General features: G+C 50.3%; 1 protein-coding gene across 1 annotated transcript; it reads left to right on the top strand.

Annotated features, from left to right (window-relative positions):
• Positions 1–3900: 3900 nt before the first annotated feature.
• Positions 3901–7337, top strand: ZFP36L1 (ZFP36 ring finger protein like 1). Its single transcript, XM_058026108.1, has 2 exons — positions 3901–4097; positions 4809–7337. Exons 1-2 carry the CDS (start codon positions 4041–4043, stop codon positions 5757–5759), a joined length of 1008 nt encoding a protein of 335 aa, XP_057882091.1. The 5' UTR covers positions 3901–4040; the 3' UTR covers positions 5760–7337.
• The last annotated feature ends 20149 nt before the right edge of the window (positions 7338–27486 follow it).

Genomic DNA, 27486 nt, shown 5'->3' with positions numbered 1-27486 from the left:
TAATATCCCTTTTGCCTGGGAGCAGGCAGAGACCTGACTTCCTGGGGTGCCAGAAAAGCCTGGCAGAGGGCGCACCTACAAGCTGTGGTTTCCATCTCAAGCCATTTACACCTCCCAGTGGCTACCCAGAGATGTTCCATGGAAGAAGTGCAAGGCCAAAATAAAAAGAAGTATTAAAAAGTTACAGACAGGTGGGGAAAGGCCACGCTGACATCCGCCTACTCCCCCTGAAAGGCCACGGAGTCTGAGGAGGCGCCTGAAACGGAGGAAACATCTACACCCGCATGCAGAGAGCAGCAAAAGGCACTTCCACACCTACACCTCCAGGGTCACAGCCAACAAAAATAGCATCAGACCCAAAAGATATGTATAGAAGAGCGACTGCAGAAAGCCTTGGCTCATTTTACACCCCCAGCAAAAATAAAGTCAGGAGGTTTGTCCTTCCTCTGTTCCCACCCTCTGTACATCGGAGCGCTGCTGCAGACAAGACGTCTCTGTTTACCTGAGGATTCTCATGGGAGCAGGGGAGTTAAATGCCCAACTCATCTGAAACTCGCAGGGGAAAACGTTGCTTGTGACGAAAGCACTTCCCTTTCCTACCTTGAAACTTTGGGAACTGAGTGGCAGGAGGGGAAATAAACCAAAACACCCCACCCCCACCCTGTTTTCAACAATTCAGGCTTTTTCACACTCAAGTTCTTGCTCAGTAACTCTGACGCAAGCAGATCTGCAGGCTTCCGACTGCCAAATGGCTCCAGGTGAGGGGAAGTGCAGGTGTCTCAAGATAGCAACCTTGTTCTTCTGCCACAGGAGCTGCACCATCATCAAATATATTTGTGGCAAAGCTGGCACTCGGGTTCAGTTTACACTCGGTGCTCACAGTAACCTCCCATTACCCTGGCGGGGAGTGAAGCTGGGCGCAGCCAGCCCGTGACAGTGACACCGTCCCCAGCCCTCAGCAGAGGCCAGCGCGCCAGCCCGCGCTCAGCGGCTCGGGGACAAGATAGTGCTGATCTGAACATCCCAGTGCCAAACTGCATCAGACCAAACGTCTGCTCTGGCTTTCCTCTTACCTCCAAGAGCAGCCAATGCTTATGGGGGAAAATGGGGATGAGAGAGTGATACTTTAGCTGTGCATTGTCCTGCAACAAGTCGCAGAGGTCTGCCTTTGCCTTTAGTAAACCTCCAGGGACTTTTCCTCCATAAATTTGTAAAATTGCTTTTTTGACCCAGTTTATACTTTTGACCTCTACAGCATCATGTGCCAACGAGCCCACAGTTTTATATACACACACGCAATCGGAAAAAGCAATCCTTTAAATCTCCTGCCTTTATAATTTCATTCGCTGCCCCCTTCTTCTTCCCCGCCTTCTGGCCACTCTGGCCTGTTTCAGCTCTCGTGCATGAAAGTGGTTCTTAATTTCTCTGCTAGATGTGGGCACAGGTCTAATGCAGAATCTTATCCCTCTGTATTTTGTGACAAGTTTAGCACCTGCTTGCATTTGACCCAGAGAAGGAGAGGGCTCCAAAAGTGGCTCCTGTGCTGAGGACAAGTTTGAGAAGGGCTTGGGAGGTTCTGGACATTTTTTCCTGCTTCCCAGGCCCAGCTGTAGTATCCCAGCTGGAATGTGCTGGGCCTGGATGGACTGAGTCACACAAGAATAGCATGGAAATGCATTCATTCACTTTTTCAGTAATCTTTAATAATTGACTTTCATTTATTCATTTACCTATCTTTATTCATTTGCATCTATCAAAGTTCTGGCACGGCGCTGGCAGGCGGTGTAAGGCTCCAGTTTTTTCATTCCTCTGCTCGGTGTGAATTCATGCCCACACAAATTCCCACTCTGGCCCGGAGGGCTGTGACTTTTAGCCACGAGGTGGGGTGAGCAGCTAAATTCCTGAGCTGAGCATGTGCGCAGGCAATGCAAGGCAGACCACCGTGGAGTCGGGCTTTGCCAAGCTAAATCACTGGAAAAAATTCCTTCTCGGCTTCAGCCTTTGCCACTTGATCCGCGGAAATGTGCAGCCTTAAAACCCCAGGTTTCCAAAACAAATGCACACGGGACAGGAGCAGCGGGGGCAGAGAGCTGGGCTGGCCCCAGTCCCGCTCCCACACCAGCCCCACGCCGCGGAGGCACCGGGCAAAACCCGGGCTGCGAGCGACTCGGCAGTGAAATAGTTATCTCGGCTGGCTCTCTCCGTAACTCTTGGAAAGTCCCCGAAATGACGTTTCTAACTAACAATTAAAATGGGTTTAATTATAGAGAGGCTTAGAGCCCTGGGAACAAGCACCATCTACAGAACGAGTAAACAACTGCAGAAAATAATAGGCTGTTTGCTCCCCTGTCTACTCCTCACTTCTGGCCGAGGCGAAGGGGAAAAAAAAAAAAAAAGAGACCATAAAGAGAAGGAAATTCGAGGAACCTGATTGCTCTCCTTAAGGAAATAATAATAACGATCATAAAAAAAAATCTGGAATTGCCCAAGCCTGTGGGCATTTCTCTCGGTTGGTTATTTTGGTTGTTCTTGAAGACCAGAGGAGGGGAAAAAAATCAGCCGCCAGCGCAAAGTCCAGATGCCGCGACTCCAAAGCAAACAGAGGAGGAAGTGGATCATTTGTTTGAAGTTTCGGTGCGATGGCCGCTCGGGTCAGTGCTCCGCAGCCCAGGGCAGGGGTTTCTGTTCCCCCAGCCCAGGCGGAGCGCAGCGAAGGAGCAGGAGCCTGCAGGGCCGGGGCAGGGCCCACCTGCGCAGGGAACAGGGCTCAGATCCAGTGCTCAGCCCAGGATGGAACACCGTCTGAAGCTACAGCGGGGGCTGAGGGGGATCCCTGGGCAGAGACTGAGCACTGAGGCGCCCTGGCGCTGACAAACTTTCAAGAGTTGGGCTCATTTTAACTTTTATACAGAAACTGCCACTATTGTCCCCCTCATCTCTGCAATACCAGTATCACTACGAATCATTGAATCATACTTTGTTTACTAAAACCTGGAACAGGTCACCTGCTTAGAGACAATTTCTTTTTTTTTTTTTTGTTTTTTTCCTTTTTTTCACTTTTAGAATGTTGAGTCCTGGGGCCTGGGAGAAAAGGCAGGGTTTATCGAACAGCCTTTTAAAGGGCAGACACGCATTTTAACACCTTCAGTTGCTGGGGCTGTGAGCTCTTTCCCCTTGCAGAGCGCGTTTCAGTACAAGTTCGAAGGAAGGAGCGGGGCTCCGCGGAGGGGAGCGGGGCGGGTGCCGGCCCCGAGCCCTCCGGGGCTCCGCGGGTCCGCCTTTCCCGCCTCCCGCGGCGAGTGTCCGCGCGCCGCCGCCCGGCGCGGCCGTTGGGCGCGCGCCCGCCGCTCCCCCCGCGCGGAGCGGAGCGGGACGGCCGCGCGCGCCGGCGGAGGGGATCCCGCGCGCGGGCGCGTGCCGGGTGAAACGCGCGCGCGCACGCACGCGGACACACGCGCACAACGTGGACGCACGCGGACGAGAGCGCGGGCACACGCGCACGGGGGCGCGCGCGCGGAGACGCGAGCAGAAACGGACACGCGCGCACAGGCGCGCGGAGTCACTCGGTGCGGCCGCACAACCGCCCCCTCCGGCGCAGCGCAGCGCAGCGCGGGGCAGGGCGGGCCCGGCCCGGCCCGGCCCGGCCCGGCACAGCCACCCACCCGCCCGCCGGCCGCTTCGCGTTCTTTTCCCCCTCCCCCCTTCCCCTTGTCCCTCCCCCTCTCCTTCCTCCCGAAAGTTTTTTTGGGCCTGCCCGCCCGGGTGATTCAGTCGCAGTGTCAATCACCCTGCCCTCCTTCTCCTCCCCTTTCCCGCCGCCGGCTCCTCCTCCCGGGGGTAAGTCACAAACTTTATAAGTTGAGCTTTCCGCGAGCCCCCTGGAAGCGGCGAGCGGGCGCGGCGGCCGGGCGGGCTGGTGGCGGTGTCGGCGGCGGGGGGAGGCTGCGAGCAGGGGCGCTGGAGGCTGTGCCTTACCCACGCCGTGACTCCTCGTGTCCGAGTGCCGCTGCCCCACTCGCTTCCCCCCTCGCTCGCCGAAGATGTCCACAGCCCTGGTGTCGCCCACCATCTTCGACTTGAGCGAAGTTTTATGCAAGGTAAGGGCGCCGGCGGGGTTTCTGCCGCCAACTTCGGGGCTTTTTAGCTTCCTTCGGGTTCGAGTTCGGGCTTCCCTCTTCCCCTCCCCCCCCCCACTTAGTTTTCTGGTTGTGAGCGAGTTCTGCGCCGGGACCGGAGGGCGCAGGGCGGGAACCGAGCGCGGCCACCCCGTTTCGGGACTGCGGGGTCTCTCCCGCCCGCGTTTCCCGCCTCGGTCGCTCCGGAGGAGGAAGGGTGGGGGAGCCGCCCGCGCTCCCGGCGGGCTCAGCCGCGGCGCCGAGCGGGGAGGCCGGATCCTTCCCGTGCCCCCGGGGCCGCCGCGCTTCAACACGCCCGGGCGCGGCGCGGAGGGCGGCGGCGCTGCCGCGGGGCCGGGCGGGGGACGAGCGGGCGGACGGGCGGGCTCCCTCCCCGCGGGGCTCGGCCGCCCCTCGCCGGCCGCGCTGCGGGAGCGGTTGGGCGGGCGCCCCGCCGCGCGCTGCCCTTCCCGCGCGCCGCCGGCCCCGGGAGCGCTCCGCGCCGCGGATGGGGGGGGGGGGGGGGGCGCGGCGGGGGGCCCGGGCGGCGGCGGCGGCCAGTGCGGCTGCGGGGGAGCTGCCGGGGCCGCGCAGGCGGTGGGGGCCCCGCCGCGCTTGCCGCGCCGCGTGGGGATGTCGGAGGAGGCGGTGGCAGCAGCAGTGACGTGACCGGCTCTTGCTTTGTCCCCGCAGAGCAACAAGATGTTGAATTACAGCCCCTCGGGTGTCAGCGGGTGCCTGCTGGACAGGAAGGCGGTGGGCACCCCGGCGGGCGGGGGTTTCCCTAGGAGGCACTCTGTCACCCTGCCCAACGCCAAGTTTCACCAGAACCAGCTCCTCAGCAGCCTGAAAGGGGAGCCGGCTCCCATGCTGGGCCCCCGCGAAAGCCGCTTCCGGGACCGCTCCTTCTCCGAGGGTGGCGAGCGCCTACTGCAGCAAAAGCAGCCCGGGGGACAGGTCAACTCCAGCCGCTACAAGACGGAGCTGTGCCGCCCCTTCGAGGAGAACGGCGCCTGCAAGTACGGCGACAAGTGCCAGTTCGCCCACGGCATCCACGAGCTGCGGAGCCTCACCCGCCACCCCAAGTACAAGACCGAGCTATGCCGCACTTTCCACACCATCGGCTTCTGTCCCTATGGGCCGCGCTGCCACTTCATCCACAACGCGGAGGAGCGCCGCGCCGTGGCGGGGAGCCGGGAGCCCGCCGTCACCGACAGACCCCGCCTGCAGCACAGCTTCAGCTTCGCCGGCTTCCCCAGCGCTGCTGCCAGCGGGCTGCTGGACAGCCCCACTTCCATCACACCGCCGCCCATGCTGAGCGCCGACGACCTGCTGGGCTCCCCCACCTTGCCTGACTGCGCCAGCAACCCTTTCACCTTCTCCAGCCAGGAGCTGGTCAGTCTCTTTGCCCCCAGCATGGGGGTGCAGGTGCCCAGCGGGAGCTCCCCCACCACCTTCTTGTTCAGGCCCATGTCCGAGTCCCCCAACATGTTTGACTCGCCACCCAGTCCTCAGGACTCCCTCTCTGACCAGGAGGGCTATCTGAGCAGCTCCAGCAGCAGCCACAGCGGCTCAGATTCCCCTATCCTGGACACCTCAAGACGTCTTCCCATCTTCAGCAGACTCTCCATCTCCGACGACTAATCCGGGGTTGCTCTTGCCCCTCCCCACCTCTATTACAATGTTAAGCTGAACTCCCCCCACCTTGGCCCCAGTAGCCCGAGCTGGATGTTAACGTGTCCACCTGCCTGCCTGATACCCGCTGGCTTAAACCTTAAGTGCCAAAATTACGATGAGAAGCAATAACGTTTACAAAATTAGTGCCTTTTAAAACACTTTTCACTGTGACTGTATTACCTCTCCAGCTGCAGAGGGCACCAGCAGCTCTGTGCACTTCCAGATGTGCAGGAAGTGTCCGAATCCGGCTCCCTCCACTGGCCACGTACTGCATCGCCCTCTCCCAGCCCCTTCCCGACCGGCCAGTTTCTGCTGGGCTGCAGGCATGTGGGCAGCTGTTAACATCCAGCCCTCCTTCTCCCCTCCCCTTAAAAAAGACTAAATCTTGCCTGGATCCGCTCAGGTCTGCGGGAAGAAAAGCTGAGAACGGACAAAGATTGTAGCATGAGTGGGACTTTGACTGGGAGGAAGAAAACAAAAGAAAAGCAAAAAACAGATGGACTATGAGAGACTTGATTTTGGTGCTAAAAGTTCCCCATGTATACATGTGACATCTTAAAACAAATAAAGAAATAGAGGGGTGGGGCTAACAGAAGTCATTCCACACACACAAGTTCGTGTAAACAAAGTTCCAGTAGACATAGCTTTAATGGTTTTGCTCTAGAGTACTTTAGACCTATCTTAGAGCACTCACGCCAAGCTTTTTATTATTTTTTTCTGGGTTTTTAATTTTGTATAACTTTTCAGAAATTGGAGAGCAAATTTTGCTTGTCACTGCACAACAATATAAAAAGCTTATTTAACTTATCAAAACGTATTTATTGCCAAAACCTTTGCTTTTTAATTTTGTTCATATTTATCGGGATGATGAATCCATAGAATATATTCTTTTATGTTTAAATTATGATCTTCCATATTAATCTTAAGATTGTGAAGTGTCTTTTTTCCTTTTTTCCCCACAGTTTAATATATTATACTACAATGACATTTTTTGTAACTTTACACTTTTTTTGGTTATTTTATTTTAAAAAATGAAAAATTAATTTAAAAAAATGCAAAAACTGTGTTTGGATTATTTATTTTAGAACTCCCTCCCCCTTTTTTTGTGTTGGACTGCAAATGGAGTTGTTGTGCATCTTTGCCTTTTCTCTTCTCCTTCTCTTCTCCTCTCCCGGGTCTTGCCTACCTGGGCTTTAGAATGTACATACCTGAGCTCTGTTGCGAGACAATGTGGAAGGAAGACTTTTTTTCTTCCTCTTGCTGTATAGATTCTTCAAGGAGAAAAGCCTTGGGCTCAAAGTGCCTATCTGAAGACATTCCAAATACAGTTTGTCTTTGCATTTCTGTATTCCAAGTTTGGAGTTTTCCTTGCCAAGGTGAATGGGACTGGCACAAAGAGAATAATGAATGTAATTTTTTTTTCCCCCTGTTACTGTTCGCTACACTGCTTTTTCTTCCTCTTTGTGTGAGTTTATTTAAAAGAGAATCTCTTTTGTAATGACTGTTTGCAGTTTAAATCAATAAACCCCAAGTTTTTTCAAGAAACTGACAGTGGAGCTGGTTTTACTTGGAAAAATCGAGGGGCTGGTTTTAGACAACCCCACAAATAGAGGTGCTTCCCTTCTCGACCCTCGAAGTGCCCACAGTGTGCCCAGGCGTCCCTCCCTCAGTGGGTCAGCTGTGCAAGTGCTTGGGAGCAGATCAGTGGCAGCAAATACCTGCTGTGACCTACCCTGGTGGCCTCTAACCTTCTCTGTCTCTTGTGGAGTGCTCGAGTCACTCAGTCTGTTCCTGACAAGTTCTTTCTGATGAGCGTGGCTTAAGCCTGGGACTGGCTTTTGTTGCTTGCATGTTTTGTGTGTTCCTGCATAGCTGCTTCCTCTTCAGGGAGGGCTTGCGTGTGTTTTGAGTGAGGCTAAAGTGGGATGTCAGAGTGTTAGAGGTACTCCAAATCTCACTCCTGGCTTCTTGGTGGTACTGGTCTGCTGGCACAAAGGGGCTCTTTGGTGCTTTGTGGGGGAGAGGAACATGAACCCCCAGTGAAGGCTCAAGTGTATGCACACATCACCTTGCTATCGCATTCAAGTCCTTATATCTTGAAGTATCAGCAATCCCAGAAACTTCTCAGGTCACTGGTTTTGTTTAGGAACACATCCTTGCCAGCAGTGCTCATGGTGTTAAGTCTCATGTTTTCACCTTTGGGCTCTTCTCTGGAGCAAGCTTTTGCTTCCAAACAAAAGGCTGAAATGTTGCTGCTGAACCACCAATCCTTCAGCTGTCTTAACATGCCTCAATGTTCAGATTTCCTAATTCATGTTGGAATAGTTCCTGCCAAACAAAAGCTGTAGGATACCTCAAGGCTTATGCCGGTGAACCAACCTTCTCTGCTGTTAGCTCTAAACACTTGTGTGGTCTGGCACTAAAGGTGAGCTGGGTGGAGGAAAGACAGAGGAAGAAGAGTGTTGCTGACAGAAGCTGCTTCCCTTGAACACTAACAAAAGCTATGGGGAGTTTCTTTGGCAGATACTGATGTAAATTAGTGCACGGTGTGGTCTGCATGCTGATCCCTGAGAGAAAGAAAAGCCTCAGGCACAGCTTCAGCTCCGCGGGCCTTCAGCAGTACCTTTGACTGCAAACTTGCTCCTGGGCATAAAGGCAATGAGCCCCATGTGAGGGATGGGTTCTGCCTGGGAAACTTCTGCCCAGTTGCAGCAAGTGCCCAGGTGTGCCTCCTCAGCTGCTGGGAATCAAGCTGTCAGCCCCTGAAGAGTGAGAGTATCTGATCTGGAGGGGATCCCAAGTCTATTGCAGGGCACGCTCATGGGGCTTGAAACTGCCTGCTTCCTTTCTGGACTTTCAATGCAGCTCTTCAAACAAATAGTCTTTGACCAGTTAATAATTGATGAAGAAAATAGCTGTATCCGTTGCACAATGCTATTGGTATGACAAACAACCAGGAAGTTGTGCTAAAAGTAGCTCTTTGACCATGGTACTTGGGTACTTCCCTTGCCCTTCAAGTGCACTGATTCCGGGAAACCAGCACCGCTTTTCTTCTGTGAGTTTATTGATATATGCTTGGTCCCTCTGTGTTTTGCTTTTTGAAACTAACCTTGAGCTGGTTCATGCAGGGGATAGAGAAGAGCCAAACAGGATGCAAGAGCCTTCAGCAGTGAAAGGATTTACCTGATCTGATGATTCATTGCCGCTTTGGTGTGTGGCAGCAGACACTCTAGAGAGCATCTCTCCTTCCTTGTATTTACCAGGGATGAGTTGTTCATGCTCCTTCTCACAGTGTTAGCAAGTTCACCTAGCTGATGTTTAGGTGAACCCACCATAGCTGGTAATAGCCTAGGCAAGGCCCAGAAAAGTATAAATAGCCTATTCTGACATGATAGTTTTGAGACACACATTCCTCTGACTTGAGACTCCTTCACTCTGGATTATTGATTTAGTGCATGGGACTTTCAGAGTGGCCATAAAGTAGGGCTGGGCCTGTGCTTGGGAGCAGCTGGTCTTGGTGTGCCTGCTGTGGCGGGGCAGAGAGAAGCAAGAACAAGAACAAGATGCCTGTGAGGTGCCATGGCAAAGTGTGCCTCTGTACACTGCACAGGCTGTGCTCACAGTTCTTACCGTGGGGCAGGGGACACCTATGGTGGCTGGTGCTTCTTCTTGCATACATTTTGTTGTAGTCATGGGTGCTTGCTGTGGAAGGGACTTGGTCCATCCCTCTGGGCTACAAGCGTTTGCTGTTTTTTGGCTTTGAATTTAGGTGTGTCTAGTGCTATCTGCCCTCAATATGTCTTGGAAATTAGAGCCAATGTGTATGGCTGGCTGTGCCAGTTGCCTCTTGGTATGGAACAATGAGATGATTTTGATCTGCAGAGCTCCAGGTGGCTCAGATTCCACCCTGGTACCTGCCTCCCCCTTCCTAATTCCTGCAACAGCTGTATGTGTCCCAGAGACACTGTTGACTACTCACTGCTTTGCTATGGACTAGCTGTGGCTTTGGTGCCAAAACACCTTCAGTTCTGCAATTAGAGCCTCTAGAAGCAGAGGCCATCTCATTTCCTGACCATCATAGGAGAGAGATGAAAAGTCAAATTTAGGTTCTTTGTTGTTGTTGATGATTTTGTTTTTCAAGGCAGTTGGGAACTTTAACGGTCTGATTTTGGCCAACTTTTGTTTAGTAAAACTTGTACACAGATATGGTGTGCCAGATTGCAAGAGATGAAAAATACCATTTAAAAGGAACCCTGAAATTTTCTAAGTTTCTGGTCCTGACAGAGTTTGTCTCATCAATATTGTCATGAAATTGGGAGGCAGAGAGGGAAAGAATTTGGAGAAGAAATATGCTTGGAGGGCTGTTACCAGCTGGCTCAAATTTTTAGTCCATATGGTTCCCATGCAGTAAGTGCAGTAGTCCGTGGATGGGACTTTGGGCTGCTCCTGAGAATCCTCTTGGGAAGAATGGGCTCTGCCAGGCCTTTGCACAGCAGAGGGGTCATGGCAGTGGGGCAGGAAGGGATGGGGTCACCATTGGAGATCAAGAGCCAGAGATTGAGCCCACAGAGCGTGGGGATAGCATGGGTGAGAAAGAAGCCATGCTGTCTGGAGCCTGAAGACTGCTCCTGTTCAAGTGCATAAAGGCCAATAACCTGGGTCTGTCCAGTGGGGCTCAAGAACATCAAACTGAGGGGAAGGTCTGGATGGTGTACCCTGCTGGATGCTATGCGATGACCATGCCCAAGGATATGAATGACTATTGAGATGCAGTAATAGAGGCAAAAACCACAGCATGCCCTTTACACTTGCTAATTGCTGCAATTTGTGTGGTCTGTGTTGGGGAAAGCTAGCGTGTGCTTGAGTCTGGAGAAAGAGGCTTTGGGAGAAGGTGTTGTGGTCAGTGTGTGAACAAAGAGGCTCCTGACTTCAGTGCTGGGGGTGTTGTGGGGGCTGGAGGCTGAGGACATGCCCAGGGGCAGCGCTGACACAAAAACACTGCCTGGGAAGGAGAGAGAGAGAGACTCATGCTTCAGGGAGGCTCCTCATGCCCTGCATTACAAGGGGCAAACGTGAAGGTGTGAGGTCTGGTGCCATGCAGGGGGGCTGATGAGGCAGTACTACTGCAGAGGGGTGGTGTGCTGAGTGACCACATGCTCCAGCAACAAGCAAAAGTGTGGTCAGTGAAGTGAAAATAGGCAAAAAAATGTAAGAGTGAAGAACGGTGCCTTTCTTACCTGGGCCCCATAGAAGAGGGGTCAGGAGGAACTCATAGCAGAAGCACTTTGAGCGGCATGAACCAGCCACAAACAGGAAGAAAGCAGCAAAACCAGTGTTAGGAAGGAGTTAGGTGGGAGGAAGGAAGGGGTGAAGGAGTTGTAGAGGGTCTCTTGAACACAGGGACAGATGGTGAGACTGGCTTGATGGGGACACTTCAAGAGTCTGCTGGGAACCCACAGAACAGCTCTTCCCCTCGAGGCTGAGTCCCGTCCAAAATGTTAGAAGATGATTCTGCTTGGTGATGTAAAACGTCCTTTGTTTAGAGACTCTGGCCCATTCAGCAACGCCTTTTCCTCACAAAGCCGATGCTTATTCCCTAGAATACTTACAGGGAAGAAAAAAAAAAAAAAAAGTTCCTCTAACACACCCTAAACCAATACCTGCTGTGACTAAGCCCTGTGGGCAGCTCCGCAGCTGATTTGTATCCTGCTCCTGCAAACGGGAGGCTCAGAGTGGAAACAGACGCGGCGTTGGGCCGCAGCCGAGGGGGCCGTGGGGCCGCGGGGCCGCGGGGCCGCGGGGCCGTGGGGCCGCGGGGCCGTGGGGCCGCGGGGGCCGCGGGGCCGCGGGGCCGTGGGGCCGTGGGGCCGTGGGGCCGCGGGGCCGTGGGGCCGCGGGGCCGTGGGGCCGTGGGGCCGCGGGGCCGTGGGGCTGCGGGGCCTTGGGGCCGTGGGGCCTTGGGGCCGTGGGGCCGCGGGGCCGTGGGGCCGTGGGGCCGTGGGGCTGTGGGGCCGCGGGGCCGTGGGGCCGTAGGGCTGTGGGGCTGTGGGGCCGTGGGGCCGTAGGGCTGTGGGGCTGTGGGGCCGCGGGGCCGCGGGGCTGTGGGGCCGTGGGGCTGTGGGGCCGTGGGGCCGTAGGGCCGTGGGGCCGCGGGGCCGTGGGGCCGTGGGGCTGTGGGGCCGCGGGGCCGTGGGGCCGCGGGGCCGCGGGGCTGTGGGGCCGTGGGGCTGTGGGGCCGTGGGGCCGTAGGGCTGTGGGGCCGCCGCTGCCGGGCGTGACGCCGGCTCGGGTTTCCTCGTGGGCAGAACAGAGCTCCTTTTGGCTAGGGCAGCTTTATGGGCTCGCCTGGGTTTATTATACTGCAAATGTTTTGAATTCCACATGTTAATTTCCAGAGAGGCTTTGTTTCACTTTTGCTGCTTCCCCCCCCCCCCCCCCCCCCCGCCCCGGTTTTCATTTCTTTTTTTTATTACCGCTGCCCTAACCTCTTCTTTTTGACTGGGTTTTGGTAATAGCTGCCGTTTTCTGAGCAAACAGAGGGCTGGAATTCTCCCTGCCCGGGCTCCAGCTGCAAATTAATCTCCTTTCACAGTTTCATTTTATGTCTGCCCACTATCCCCACCACATTAACTCAGTCAACACATGGAAGTGAAATTTTTCCATCCAGGACCCCGCGGGTTGTAAGGCTGTTGCGGAGCACGTGACTGCCAGCTCCAGAGTTTTCTCGCACCTCTGGGTGGAAGGAAGTTTCCTCATCCCCCACGTGTGCGAGCGGTTGCCGGTGGGATGTGAGAGGTTTTAGCACTGGAAACATTCAGGGCTCAGCAGCGTTGCTGTGCGTGTTAAAGCCCGGGCGCAGGCACGGCCTCTGTAGGCATGGCACGGTGGCAGCACCCCCGGTGCCACCAGCAGCCACTGCTGAGCAAAGGAGCCGGGCAGGGGCTCCCCACGGAGCCCTGCTCTCCCCACAGGGCTCAGCTCCCTCCCAGCGAGCACAGAAAGCACCAGCAGTGGCGATACTGACGGAGATCGATGGAGTCTGCCTGGCCTGTGCAGATGTGTTTTGTAATTTCTACATGATGCCTTTCACATGTGGGCCTGGGAGGACTTTACAGGTGTTTTGGGCACTTGGAAAATATAGCTGTACCTATTCCACAGGTTTTAAAGCCCTGTTAGAGATACAACCGCCAGGTAAAGGGGGTTGTTTGGCAGTGGCACAGTATCACAGAAAGAGCTGCAAAAATAATTCAGGACTCCCGATACTTTTTCTCCTGTCATAGTCTCCAGGCAACAGCAAATATTTCTCCTGAATACTCTGGATGAGCAGATGCCAACGTTGATTCACAGGAAAAGGATGTAGCCACGCAAGCCATAGAAATGTTGTTTGGGATGGTAGCCACAGCCCCTAAGGAGACATTAAGCAATATGGAACAAACGCCAATGAAGCTCTTAAAACTCTTGCTGTGTTTGCTATAAAGAGATTTCTTGAGCAGTCTTAGGTGGGAACCTTTGTGATTTACCTTGATTACAGCTACGTGGAAGGAATATACTGTGTTTCACAGCTCTGGAGATGCTGCTAGGGCTTTTGAGCACTAGCAAAGTCCTGGTTTACTGAGAAGCTACAGTCACAAATATGAGGAGAGCTTTTGTTAAAGGCCCACAGCAGAGCACAAAAGGTTCACTTTTGCTTGGAAAAAGGATGGCAGTGAAAATGTGCAAAGAGGCACCTTGTTTATTTTCCCCGAGTCTCCGATATTCTGTGCTGTGTTTGCAAATAACCCCGTTTCCCCCCACTATTATACTTACAAACTTATAATGAGATTGAAAAGCTGAGAACAAATCTAATTCACCCCCTCTTCAGGGTGTCCAGCCAAAAGAGCTAGAGGAGCTGCAGAAAATAATTTTCCTTTTAGGTTTAGGGGATGTGGGCTTTGGATTAATTGACTGAACTTGCTGACCAATATATTTTCTTTCTTCCAGCAATTTTTCTGACCAGAAAAACACTTCCAGTGTGGATGAAAACAGAACCGGAGATGTTTTGAAAACATGCAAAAGTTTGTTTCCAAAGGGTGCAGTTGGTAAGAAACTGAGGGCAGACAGGTGGGGGAGGCCAGTGGTCCATGGCCTAGCCTGTGGGGTTATCAGTGTGTCATCCAGATTGGCAGGGACTTCCAGTGAATCATTCAGACCTTCTCTTTTAACTGTGACAGGACTGAACTCCCTATTCTCCAGCCACCTCTCAGGCAGAGGGAGTTGGCTATTGATAGCCTTCAATGTCTCCAGCACTGAGGTGTGCACAGCATTCCCTTATCAGGGAGTTCCAAGGCTCAGGCACTTTTAACCTCTCTATACGTAACCTATAATGAACCTGAATGTCTCCTACAGAGGTTTGTGGCCACTAACTTTTCGTCTTGTTGCCTTTGATTATCACGACTGGAGCCCAACTTCCAGACTAAGTGCCGCAAAATGGCACGTGTGGTTTTACCCTTCAGCTTTCCTGCCAGCTTTCTCTTCTCCAGCCTGTTCCCTGGGAATGTGATCTTCCAAACCTTTTCATACTTCTCTTCACGTGCCTCCTAAAAATATAGGCTGTCCTAGATCCACCCTGGACTTTCATTTTCAGCCTGGCTCTGCACGTGGTGATGCTGTCCTGCCTTTGGTTCTTGAGGTGGTAAATTTAACCTTCCTGGCCTAATGTGGGATGAGGTCAGGAGAAAAGCACCATGTCAAATTATACTGGTTCTGCTAGGAATACAGTGGGAATCAGAGTTCCACCTCCTGTCACAGCATTGTGCTGCCAGCCAGGGCCCTGGCCCATTACTGTGGGGTGACCTGGCTCCCCTCACAGAGCCTGGGGTGGCGGGTGCCTGATTATGCAGAGTTTATCCCCAGAGGGTTGCATGTATTAAGAGGTGTGCATACCTAATATCTAGTAACTAGCTCTGATATTGGCACTGTGCTTCACAGCACCCAGGGTCCCTGGGCTGTCACCCCACTGTCAGGCTGGAGCAGTGCACTCAAAGGAAGCCATGCTCCTGCCCTTTGGTTTTCTTCCCTGAGGGAGACACATTATTCCCTATCCCCAGGGAACATCAGCTTTGAAACACGGAGTTGATTTGTTTCCATTTGCCATTATCTTGGTTTAAGTAAATTACAGCGCTTAACAGCGGTCATAAAATTATCTGGCTTCAAAAACTTTAGCTGTAGAGTTTGGTCCTGTGGCCTCCCTGTGGCCTCCCTGATCAGCTCATTCCCAAGAGGCAAACATGCACTGGGAAAAGAAACAGTCTCTCCTTGTTCATCACAAATGGCCACCTCCCCATTGTATCAGCAGCTGCCTTGCCCAGTGCTGGTCACTGTAGGAAAGTTCAGCAAGCCTTTCACCATGCACTGCTTTGCCCTCCTGAAGAACTCTGCCAAGGTATTTAAATCAACCAAGTCACCCACCATCCCTCACCAGTGGCCACCACATCACCAACATTTTAGAATCAAGTTCTGCCCTGGAGAGGAGGCTCCTTGACAAAGCAGTGATGATCCTCACTGAGGGATTTTGGATCACCTCTGGATATACTGCAAGTAAAATATTTTCTCTTAACATCTGCCTCATCTGGAAGCTGAATGGCAGGCTCGCTGGTTTTAGGAATCACTCTTGACCTGTGTTAGGATTTCAGCAATGAGAATCTGGTTTCCAATTGTGGTATCGTAAGGAAAGAGGATAGACCAGATGCCTAGTGTATCCAAATAAAACCCCAAACCAATAAAATCTTATTTCAGTTGCTGAAACAGAAACTATGAATCTACATACCCATAAGGAGTAGATGAGCTGGACAACCAGCAATATCAGACAGACATTGTTCTAGCAATGGTATCTGCACTTTATTTCTGTTGGCAAGTTTAAGTAGTGACGTGTCTCTTGCTTCATTTAAAAACTGGTAGAATAGCCAGATTCAAGATGACAATTTATATAATTAGAATTTCAAAATAATACATTATGCCCCATTTTCTGGTACATAGACATTAACTGTGAAAAGGTCAGAGCTGGCAGAAATGTGGATTCCTTCAATTTTTGCACATCTTTCTTTGTGCTCCCTCTGATAGGACTGGGACTGCCACGATTCCTTCCCACAGGTGGCAATGAATATTGATCAGGGTCCAGCCTGCTCCTCTGCTTCACCTAAGTATAACACAAAAAGTGGACAAGAAACACGAATGCTAAAAAAGTAAAATCCAGTCCAGCTCCAGGTAAAGGCAATGTACCAACTCCTTTTCAGTGCTCTCTGACACACACAACTGGTCCTTGAGCTGCATCATTTGGTCTGCTGGTAAAACAAATCATAATGTTCAATATGAAGTAAACCAGGAAGAGAGAAAGAAACTGAAATTCAGCAGTAAGCATCTGAGAAGTGTGGAAATAAGTGCTGGTGGGGGCTAGAGCCTGCAAATCCAGCCAAGGGCCCCTAACTCACAGGCTGTGCTAGATTTCATGTGATTCCCAAATGCAGTGGGGAATGAGGGACAGGGAAAAACTGCTCTAGAAACTGGCTGTATTTTGTCCAGCACTCAACAGGTGGTTTGGGTCCTGCTTTGTAAAAGATTAAATAATTTTTTTAATAAGAAAATTTAAAAAAAATTAAAAGAAAAAGAGCGAGTGAAATTGAGGTTGGGAAAAGAAACAAAGAGTTCCACATAAACATGTTTTCGATGGAGGAACTGGGTTTTTGCACCCCAGCACTGTTTGTACTTTCAGACTGTCAGCAATGTGTAGCGTGCTGAGCAGAGGACAGTGTGGTGGAAATAGCTATGAAGCAGGGAGAGCCTTATCAAGGTACTGTACCAGGAAATACACCGCTTTCTTTCCTACTTCATGCACGATACTGTGATTAAACCCAGCAGCACGCCTCGCCATAACATGTGCCTTATCAGCCCCACTATCTGATGACAGCAGCAGCCCTCGGGAGACCAGACTGACATCATCCAAAACCTCAGCAGCTCAAGACTGAAGTAGGTAGCTAGGCTGCAAGCTGTGCTTGACTGTGTTTGTACTAAACTTGCAGGTACTTAGCAAGAGGAAAAAGAATATGAAAATCAAGCCCAAACAACGTTTCTGAATGTTCCTGACAGACTGTCATGCTATTTAGCAAATGAATGCAGCAAGCAAAGGAGGTTTTTGTCCTCAGCAAGTACCGCAAGTCTGCTCCACAGCTTTCTGTAGCTTTGAGAGAGGAGGGAGAAAAAGGTCAAACCAAGATATTGTCACTGCCTGGAGGACAGTGCCACTGTAAGGAGTCCCACTCCCAGCTGACCCAAATTCAGTTGTGTGGCTGTGAGGTTCATCCTGTAGCTGTTGGTCCAGGTGGAGCTCTGAATCTCCAGATACTAAACTTCATCATGGCTGGTTCGTTGCCAGTCTCCTTGTTTGGTTACTGCCGGTTCACTGAAGCAAAGCATACTGGCTCTGGCCTCCTCCTAATTTAAAATGAGAATTTCTACAGTCACAAAAATAAGAAACAGAAAATAGAGTAGGCTTTTCTTGTGTAACATTCAGCAAATCTCTCTGGTTTTAATTTGTTCTCCCCGTCCTGGGTTCTTCAAAACACCTTCTCTCATTTACGTCAGCATAGATTTACCACACCCCAGTTATTTCAGACCTGGATAGCAGCATGGAAAAAGATTACCAGTCATCTGGAGCTGCTTCCTTATGCCTTGGACAAAAGGAGATCGTGTGGGACCATATCCATTCAAGAACTGCCTTTGTATTTGTAGAGAACCTAGCATGAGTGAGCTTATTCCTTCAAGTTCCCTGTGCTGCAAAACTGTTCTTAAAAACACCGCCCACTTTTAATGTTTGAGTTTTGGTTGGTTTGTTTTTAGTTGCAATGCAAGCTTTCAGAGGGAAATCCAGCCGGATTTAAATGCTGAATGCATGCATAGCAACAGAAGTAGGGCCATCCAGCACAAGGACGCTAAGTGTCCATTTACAGCCCCCATGGAGCCCAGCAGCCCCGGGCCATGCGGGCTCGGTGCCCCTTACTGCCTGCTGTGACCCCGGGCAGGGAGGGCTCTGGGCCCTGGAGAATTTGAGATGTCCCCGCACCTGTCACATGGATGTGGGGAGCTGCTTTGCCAGAGACCTTGTCTTGCAGGACGAGCTGGCTGTGCCCTGGCTGCTGCCGTAACTCGCTGCTGGCTCCTTCCCCTGCCCTGGCACCATCCCTGCCCCGGCAGCGCCGGGCACGGCATCAGGAACCAGGACAGGATGAGCATCAGCTCCTTGGCAACGTGGAAAGGGCTGAAAACCACCCACCCAGCAAAAGGAAAATACAGATGATTTTTATTTTATTGTCGCAGTGGAGGTTGGCTCAAAGGATGGGCTGCAAAGGTGTCTGGTGGAAATAAGACTTGCCTTTTAAGACAGAGCATTAGATAAATCCAGCTGTGTTGTGGGACTGCTGGAAGCCTCCCCAGACAAGTGTGGGGAACTTGTAGTGGTTTTTGAGGCATAGTGCTATTGTCTATTTTGTCCAAAGTATTTCTTTGTCTTGATGAACTTTAAGGAGCACTGAGAACACAATGTGCCATAGGGGGAAGATTTACAGAAAGACATGATTAGAAAATGGAAAAATTTTAAGATTTCTTCTCCGACAATGCTAAAATATTCCTGTTCGGAAGCACACTTGCTTTTTTCTGCCTGATGTATACACCCCGGGCTCTCACGCGGCTATGCTACATTACTCAGTTAGTGCTTTAGTTGATTACCTCTCACCATTGCTAAAAATACCATAGAAACCCACTTTTAAATAAATGGCACAGCGGAAGGTTGTTGAGGTCGGGGTTTGGTAAGAAACACAGGTGAGATTTTTCAGGTTTACAGACAGCTTCTGGTCCCGCTCCTGAGGAGGAAGCGCTTTTGAATGGCTCTTGTGAAATATGCTGATGGTCTGAGCATCCACATCACCAACTCCCCATGACAATTGCCACTGATTGACCACTTGCTGGCTGTCTCCGCTGCAGCCCAGGAATGGGTGAGTCATGGAAACAAAATTCCCCTTCACCCTGGCTGCCTCCCAGGCCCTCTGGGGAACTTCATTGACAACAGAGAAGGAAAGTCAGCACTGCTTTTTTTGACACTGTGAATCACTGATCAAACAAAACTCTTCTGCTTCCATGGACTCGATATCAAGGCAACGTTTTTCATGAGTGTTACCTGAAAAATTACATACTAAGAGAACAGTCTCGAATAGTGCTGGGCACATTATTTTGTGCAGAAAATTGATTCTGTGCTACTTCAGGCCAGAAACAAATATATACCATGTCTGCTAGAAGCCTTATCAGAAGATGCTAAAAAAGACTGCCATGCTTAAGTGCAGCAGTATTTAAATACTGGTTTTCATTTTCGAATGATTTTCTGACATAGGGTTTGGTTGCATTTTAATAATCTCTTAATGGAACAACCCTCTTGGAAAAAAAAAAAAAAAAAAGACAATAAAAGAGAAGGAAATTAACAGATTAAGCCCTGGGTGCTTCCCTGAATAGCAAATTACTATTTAGGTGGGGAAGCAGGTTCTGTTCGATGAGGAAACTCAATTATTTTTATTTGAGTTCTGCCTGGAACATTACACAATATTCACACAACTCTGCTACTGCAGCTCAGATGTAAATACCAATGAACCCATACAGCGAGGTATTCAGAATTTCCCCCGAGGTATTCTCAAGTGGAAAAAAAAAAACACATAAAAAAGTGTAAAGGAATTTTTGTCCTGACACGAGATGTATGCTGGGAGCAAGAAGTGCAAGTCCTGCCTTAATGCAAGCCCTTTGCCTTGAAAGGAGCTTTTCAGGTGTCGTCAGCCCTGCCCACACAGCACGCGGTGCGGCAGGGCTGGTGTGGGATCCCCGCAGGTGGGTCAGGCCAGCACCCGCCTCCTTCACTCCTTCCCTACCCCCCTCCCTGTCCTTCCCTGTCCTTCCCTGCCCATGCCACCCATGCATGGATGGAAAAGTCCCGTCCTCCCCTCCAAGGTGCGCGCCAGGATGTTTCCTGCAAAATCTCCGTGTCTCAGGGAGTAGCAGGGCACTGGGTGAATGTGTGTAATCCCTTTGGGCGGGAGTTTGTCCTGGCTCTTGTGGTGTGTGAGGATCCAGTGGTGCTGGGATCCAAAGCCCCACTGAGCTGCTGTCTGTGACTCAACACCAATTGGAGGTTTTCAGCAGTGATGCGTTGATGCACTTGGATTAAACAGCGGTGCATGGAAATGAGAGCTGTAATAGGAGTTGTACCTTGTGTCTGGCATCAAAGCCATAAACAGAGCTTACTATTGAGCCCCCAGTGCAGACAACCCCACCTCATCACTCCTGCTTTTCAACTGGGGGGATGGGAGTGTCATGGCTCCTGGTAGTTTTCCCTTGTGGGAAATGCACCCTTACTTGCACACTGGAGATAACTTTAGCTGCAGGCACTGGGAGAAGTGTCAGTGCAGTGGTGCCCTGCTTATGCCCATCAGCTGTAATGGGAGGGTCTGGTGACACCTCAGCCATTGCCCCACTTCTTTCTGAACTGGGCTTTTGGAAGCTGTGCCACTCCATGCATAGGGGCACAAAGAGGTTGGGAATGGGACGTCCTGGGTGTTGGTACCATTCTGCCTCTCATCACTTGTGATTCTGTGCTGCTGCAGAGGCTGTGGTTGATGGGACGGGGAGGTGGCATGGCATGGCATGGCTGTGAGGGCACTCTGGCTTTCATCAGGGTGAGCAGTCTGATCTGCCTCAGCAGCCATACACATTCTGCCTTGCTTTTCCTTTCCTAAACAATCATATCTGGGAGGAAAGTGGGGCTTCTGCCACAGACATGGATGAGGATGTACTGGATTAGACCAACAGGCCATCTAATCTGTGAATCCTCATTCAGCCAAGCTGGGTGCTTCTCAGAGAACTCAAATCACCCTGGAGCTGTGCTGTGTTATCCCATGGAGAGTGCTGGGAAAACAGTGACTTAACCTGGAGGAGTTCAAGGAAGAGCGTTGCAGAAGTAATGATGCACTGGGAACCCTTCTGGTGGAAAGGGCCACAGTTTTGCAACGCTGCCCTTTGATGGGGCGTTGCCCACATTTCCCAGCCTGGCAGATTTAGATTCCTGCACTGGTCCTTCCTGAGGTCACTCTTGAACCCTCTAAGAGACAGCAGCCACTGCAGATGCAGTGCATTTGTTCAAGGGGTCATCTCCTCGGGGGTACACAATGTCCATGTCCCTCCAGGAAATAGTCGTATGGCTCATTGGTTTCTGGGTGCAGTTTTGGGTGTTGGTTGGCTCCCATAAAAACCTGAATGGCCCACAGTTGGCTGTAATGATCTCTGACCCTCCCTGCTGCACTGTCACAGCAAGGTGTGCTGGAGCACCCTTGCTGGAAAAGGGAATGTCTCTGTAGGGGCGCCAGGACACAATGGGATGCTGGAAACCCCTGCCAGGACGGATCTGAATTTGCTGGTTTTCCAGTGTGTTACTTCTAAAGCCAAGTTTTGGAGACATTCAAGTTTTGTGGGGGGGGGAAAAGTCTGATTCCCCAGGATGAGGGAAACACTGAAAAGGATTTCTGGCAGCGCCATCTTACTGGTCTTCACCTGACTGGTGAGCCCGATATTTTCTTACGGCAGAAATGGAATTGATTTGTTAATTGCTTTTTGGGTTATCCAGAGCCTTGGACAGGTTTTCCTTTACCTAAAGAAAAAAGAAAAAAAAAAAAAAAGTAAATCCATCAAATTCCTCTACAGCACTGACTAGCTAAGCTGAGCTGAGAGACACTCCTGTGAAGGATGATGTGAGCTGGTGATTGCCATAAGGGAGACAGGGCCAGAGTCAGGCTTTGCTCTACAAAATGGTGGGGACAAGTCTGAAAAAAGGATCAAATAATACCGAACTCTACAAAGCACTTTGGAATCATGTTGTGGTTTTGATTTTTGTTTGTAACTCCTCATGTAGGCCAAATTTACAGATAAACTTTAGAAAGATCTACAAGTGTTAAAAGAAAACATTTTAATACAAATGGCTGCTCAAGTTCAAATTGGATCAAACTCTAGTTTCGTTCTAGGAATCATTGTAATTAAGGAGGAAAAAAAAACCAACAAAGAAGAACCCACTGTGACAGTACTTTGCAAAATCCCAGAAGTAACAGAAAATACTTGGTAATATGTTGTGAAAAAAGCTGCATTTTATTTTCAGATAGCTAGAAGAAGATCTGAACACAGCTAGTAGCTCATGGGTAGATCTGTAACCTTCTGAGAACTGTAACCACATTAACTGCACTTGGAGTAGCTGCAGAGCCCCAGAGCAGAGCTGAGATACCCCTAACACCCTGTCTATACTTTATTTCAAGTGCAAGCAGTGCTTGGCTGGGGTTTGGCCTTGGCAGCTCCACAAGAGAGCTGCAAATCTGCTTGGGTGCACACTGCTTTGCATTTAGCATTTTGGAAGGCACCAAAACTGACTATTGCCTGGCCTGCATGTGTGGAAGCTGCATACAAGCTGTGTTTTTGATGAGAGTACACTTCTTGTCAAGATAGGCTTAAACTGAAAGTGTGTGGAGAAAATGAGCTCAGAGCGCTCCCAGTCACGTTTCTGCAACTTGGCTGTTTGAATCAGCAGCTTGTGATGCTTAACATAAACAAACTGTAAAATGAAATATCCTTGATTTAAGGATTGAACTGGATACCTAAGATAGGAAGACATGCCCAAGAGCCCCTGATGTTGCACCATTTTTCAGAAGTAGCAGAGTCATGCCTGCTTGTCATGGACTGATTGGCACAAAACAAGATCATGTTGTTGCTGTGGGTGGCCTGTGTGGAGCATGTGGCACCTGCCACGAACACGTGGCTGCACAGCCCTCACCCAGACCCACAGGATCTTCTGGAAATTGGATCTTTGCTCCACTTGTCTCCACACCAGGAGAGATCTCCTTTCTGAGAAGGCTGCAGCGCCCTTCTCTGCTTGCAGCTGGGACCCTAAAGAGGCAGTGCTGGCGGTGGGAATCAAACCAGACCCTCCTGGTCCCTGTGTGCTCCTGTCCTGCCTCATGCTCCTTCAGAAACTGTTAATCATCCTGAACTACTTACTGGTTTGTGATCTTAAACAGGGCTTGAACTCAGCTTTCTAGAGGTGAAAGCACAATGTCTTACTGTAACTCATTTTGCCAGCCAATCCTATCCTGAACCCAACAATATTTTAATCTCAAAATCCAACCTCAAAACCCACAGCATTTTCAGTTACTGTATTTCATCACCACACAGCTGAAAACAGCTCTTTTTTTTTCAACCACCCTTGTTTTTCTAAAGTGAATCACAAACCCTGGAGCTTAACAGACAGAAAAGACCCAGAGACAAACTCTCTCTCACTGTCCTGGTGTTTATAAGGAATAATGTAATTAGAGTAAGAAAGCATCTGCAGTCACATGGGTATAACAGACAATTCAGCCACTCCATGGCTAAGACAGATACTTCATTTTAAAGAAGCCAAAAAGCATTGTTGCCTACAAAATATTTGTGGTGGTATACCCATTAGTCAGTAGTTTTTTAATTTGCCCATGGAAGTCCTTACCTTTTCCCTGGAAGGCAACTAGACACTCTTCTAGATTTGGTCCTGCTAAGTGGTCTGCTGCTCATTTTACTGCAGCTCTTGGCTGTGCCTTCTTGAATCACACCAAGGAATAATTAACGATAACACAACTCTGGTTCTCAGTGGATTTCCCCATCAGAAAAATGTTAACCATCAGAATGCTCAGTGCAGCACCCATAAATAGTGTGTAGCCCTTTCAGGGAAATCTGGTCTGTTTTAGTCACTCCAGTTAATTGGTGAGAAAACTGGGACATCTCCATTTCCGTTCTCACAGAAAGGCTCCAGGGTAGCCAAGGAAGAAAGCTGGATCTTCAGGCTGTCATTCCGAAGCAATAGCCACCTTTCTTCCCATGATGTTTACACTTAGGGAGAATAAATGGGCATTTCACAACCTGAGGAGGTGTTTACAGTTCCCAGCCTCTGCTTACAGATGTGCTGGGATAATGGCCCCTGGTATGTGCTGGGATAATGGCCCCTGGTTGGTATTTGTGCTGGTGAAGGGGCTGGAAGGAAACCCTCAGTCCTGGAGGCCTGGTCTCATTGACCAGGTTTCACTGACACCAGAGGAAACTTGACCTATTCCAAATTTAAAAACATTTATCCAGCAGCAGAATCCTGGCCCTCAAGACCAACTGACGCTTAGGTAAAACACGAGCACAAGTGCAGATGTCAGAACTGTATAAAAATTTGGTCAGAGAAGAGTTGGAAAACATTCCCGGTGGTCAGCAGCGTCCAAGGTGAGGCCAGCACAGGCTGGTCCTTGCATGAGGCGTTGCCCACAGCTGGTATCAGCAGTGTCCTGTGCCTGGGGCTGCCGTGGCCAGGCCAGCCCTGAACTTCCCCACTGCTCCTCTCCGGGGGTCTCTCGAGGGCGGGACGCACTCAGCTCAGGGCAAGTGTTGCAATCAAGCTCTCAATGGGAGCCGATTACCCTCGGTCATGTCTGCGAGGGAGGGAGGGCCCCACTTTGTGCCCTGATCAACGTCATGCATCTTTCTATACGGGGGTTTGCAAAATTAAATTCTTGAGCCTTCCCCAGCCCCTTCCCTGAAAGCTACACCCACATTTTTCTCATGGATGACTCATTGTTAAAACAAGATGTTTCTTCAGCTAGAGTTTTTCTACGCTATGTATTAGAAACAGCTGAACATCTGTCCTGACATCAGGCCTCTCAGGTATGCCAGTGAACATGACCTTGCACACATGTGTATGTATACTTCATATATTTTTGAGTTTCTCTTTTGCCCTTTCCACTCCTTTTCCTTTCCATTTCTTTTATTTGTTGCATTTGGTTTTGATTTTTCTTTCTTTTTTTTTTTTTCTTTTAATTTATGCCTCTTCACCTCTGTTCTATGTGTGTAGATTGCAGAGCCAAAAACACTTGCCTTCTTCATTCCATAGGATGGTATGGAGGGAAATATAAAATGACTTCATCTGTTCCTTCATAGATAAACAGAAAAATATTATGGAGTTCTTTCATATGATACAAGAAAAGAGAGTTAAAACAAATCAGTTTAAATTAAACAAAGGAAAACATTAGATGAAATAATAGGAAAAGCATCCTCAGTCTGTCGGATTGAGGAATAATTTGTTTCTCAAGGGCAGTGGCTGAACTGGACATGATTTTTTTTGGGAGTGATAATGCTTCTCTGTCCCTAGAGTGAGGTGTGTCTTCATCACTTTGATGTGTGCAACTCTAAAATCAGCAACATTGGAAACCACGGGGACAGAAATGTCAGAAATGGTAAGAGGTTTCCCGAGGTGATAGAAAGGCCATGTGGGAGGTGGTTGTGAAGGAAAATTCCAATGGTCATGTGCAATATTTTGAAGAAACAAAGAGGCTTAAGGTTAAGATGCATTCACATGTGAAGGTTGTTTGTCTTTAGGTTATCCCCCACTGGAGGACTCTGTAGATGTGAGATTTTGGACCCTTTTCAAAAATTGCACTTTGGAATTGAAATGAAGGCTGTGGAAGTGGACAAAAGCACCTAATGCACATATTAAGGCACATGTCCTGCAGGGAAATCCACAGAGGCTGGGAGAGGGGTAAGGGTCAGGAGATCTGCTCTGAGGAGCAAACCCGCAGCCAGCAGCAGTTTGGCCTGGAGGAGCACAGGTACCTGCCTTGAACATGACGCTGACACAAGCGTGGATCCCTTCACCCCTGCCACCTTCATCCCAGCAGCAGGACCGCTGCTGTCCCACGGCCGTCCTGGGGGGACAGGGAAGGGGGGATCCACCACATCCCCACCCCAGCTGCCCAGCCACCCTGCTCTTGTGCATGCACCACGGTGGAGAAACAGCCTTGATAGGCTGGCTGTGGTTGGGAGTGCTTTGGCTGTGGGCTGTGCAGGGCAGGAGCAGCCCTTTTTCACCTCCTGATCGGCTGCAAACAACCGCTGAGGGCATTTACAACTCAACAGGCTGAACTGGTAGGGCAGCATGGTGGCAGAGCAAGTTCCCCTCACACTCCACTACCCACAGGAGCCCAGCTGAAGTCTCTACTTGAATCAGAGTGTGTTAGGTGTGGTATAAGAGTTATGCTTGAAAAGTTTAATGAATTCAAGGGTAGAGCCTCAACAAGCAGCTAACAGCAATAAATGAGCCTTGGGGCAAGCCAAGCCAACTTTCACTCAAGTGGATAGAGGTACAGTCTTTTGGCTCCAGTGGGAACAGATGAGGTCCCTCATAGGCAGCCAAGGAGAGATTAATCTAATGATGTAATGGTGCTTGTAACTGCCTGCTTAGCCTTAATTCTGCTCTGACATTGTGAGCATGTATCACAGCACAGTCTGTAATTATGTGAGCACATACTGCTTGCTCTGAGAGACGCCCGCCCCATTTGAGGTGCAGGATGGGAGGTAAGGGCAGAAAGGTTCCCTCCAGCCCCTGAGACATCGTCCCATATCCCAGAGCACTGCTCTACAACAGGCTTCCTGCAGGGTCTTGGGCAACAAAAGGCTGTAGCATGTGGCAGGGACTGAGTTATGGTTTCACCAGCAGCATAAGCCTGACTTTTTCTAAACAGAGGAACTTGGATTTTCATTCTTATTGAGCTCTGAGTGTAGCTTTATGGTATGGGTAGTCAACAGCAATAGTGGCTTTAGGTTAAACTGCCTATACAGCTTATCCAGATCTTTGCTGCATGAGTTTTGAAAATCCCTTGGCTGAGGCATGGAGGCACACCTATCTTCTGGCAAGAATAGACAGCACTGCTCTTGGCAGCAGTACCACTTAAAGCCAAAGGTTTTATCTCCCCGATCTGACACCACAAGCTCACTCTTCTTCTGAACATCTTTCCAATCTCACCATCTTCTTCTTTTAATATGTTCCAGAGGCTCTGCTGGCCTGACTTCCAGCTCCCTATAGCTGATAGCTAAAGGGCTGTCTGAAGATACTTGTGCCCACTGAAAAATGGGAGGGAATGGAATGAATGGAGAAAGGATATGGAAGGAAATCCTGAAGCAGTGAAAAATGGAAGACAAGAACTTAGTGAATGAGCTTAGAAGGAAAAAGACAGATTTGACCTTGGTAATGTGAGGAAGCACAAGGAGAGATGCAGGGGAAAAAGGAGCTGCAAAGAACCTAAAGGGTCATAAGGAAAAAGAACATCCAGAGTAGAAAGAAAGATCAGGGCATGAGAATAAACAAAGAGGAAAAACAGATGAAAGAAAACAAAACAGAGAAAACAAAGAAAATAGCTCAATCTGGAGGTGAAAACAGGAAAGACCATCCAATGCAGCACTAACAAGCAAGCCTGTGGATGAGCTTCCCCTACCCTGCTTCATGTCTGGACCCCAGAGGCTCACCCTTGTGGGACCTTGGCATTATCCTGCAGGGACTGATCAAGAAGGGACAAGGTGTGATGGACACACGGTGCTGCAGCTGTCCCTGCTCCTGTCCCTGCTCCTGGTGGGGCTCCCTGGTCTTGCAGCAGCCCTTAATTCGGTGCACTTTCACTGGTGTTCATGCCATGTAAGTACATCAGGCATTGCAACTCAGTCACCTGTTGGCTGGGATCTCTCTGCAGGAGACTGCAGACACACACACACTGAGGGGCAACCTGCTGGCTTGGTGCTGAGAACCCCTGAA

The sequence above is a fragment of the Melospiza georgiana genome, chromosome 6 (genome assembly GCF_028018845.1).
Source record: "Melospiza georgiana isolate bMelGeo1 chromosome 6, bMelGeo1.pri, whole genome shotgun sequence".
NCBI classification, from domain to species: domain Eukaryota; kingdom Metazoa; phylum Chordata; class Aves; order Passeriformes; family Passerellidae; genus Melospiza; species Melospiza georgiana.
The sequence above is the reverse complement of the archived record's forward strand: the minus strand, read 5'-3'. Positions and strand labels throughout refer to the sequence as shown.

Bases quoted from the DNA above. Each gene is read 5' to 3' on its own strand.
- ZFP36L1 (XM_058026108.1), top strand. From the start codon at position 4,041: ATGTCCACAGCCCTGGTGTCGCCCACCATCTTCGACTTGAGCGAAGTT. The intron at 4,098-4,808 runs GTAAGGGCGCCG...TTGTCCCCGCAG, and splicing joins TGAGCGAAGTTTTATGCAAG to AGCAACAAGATGTTGAATTA.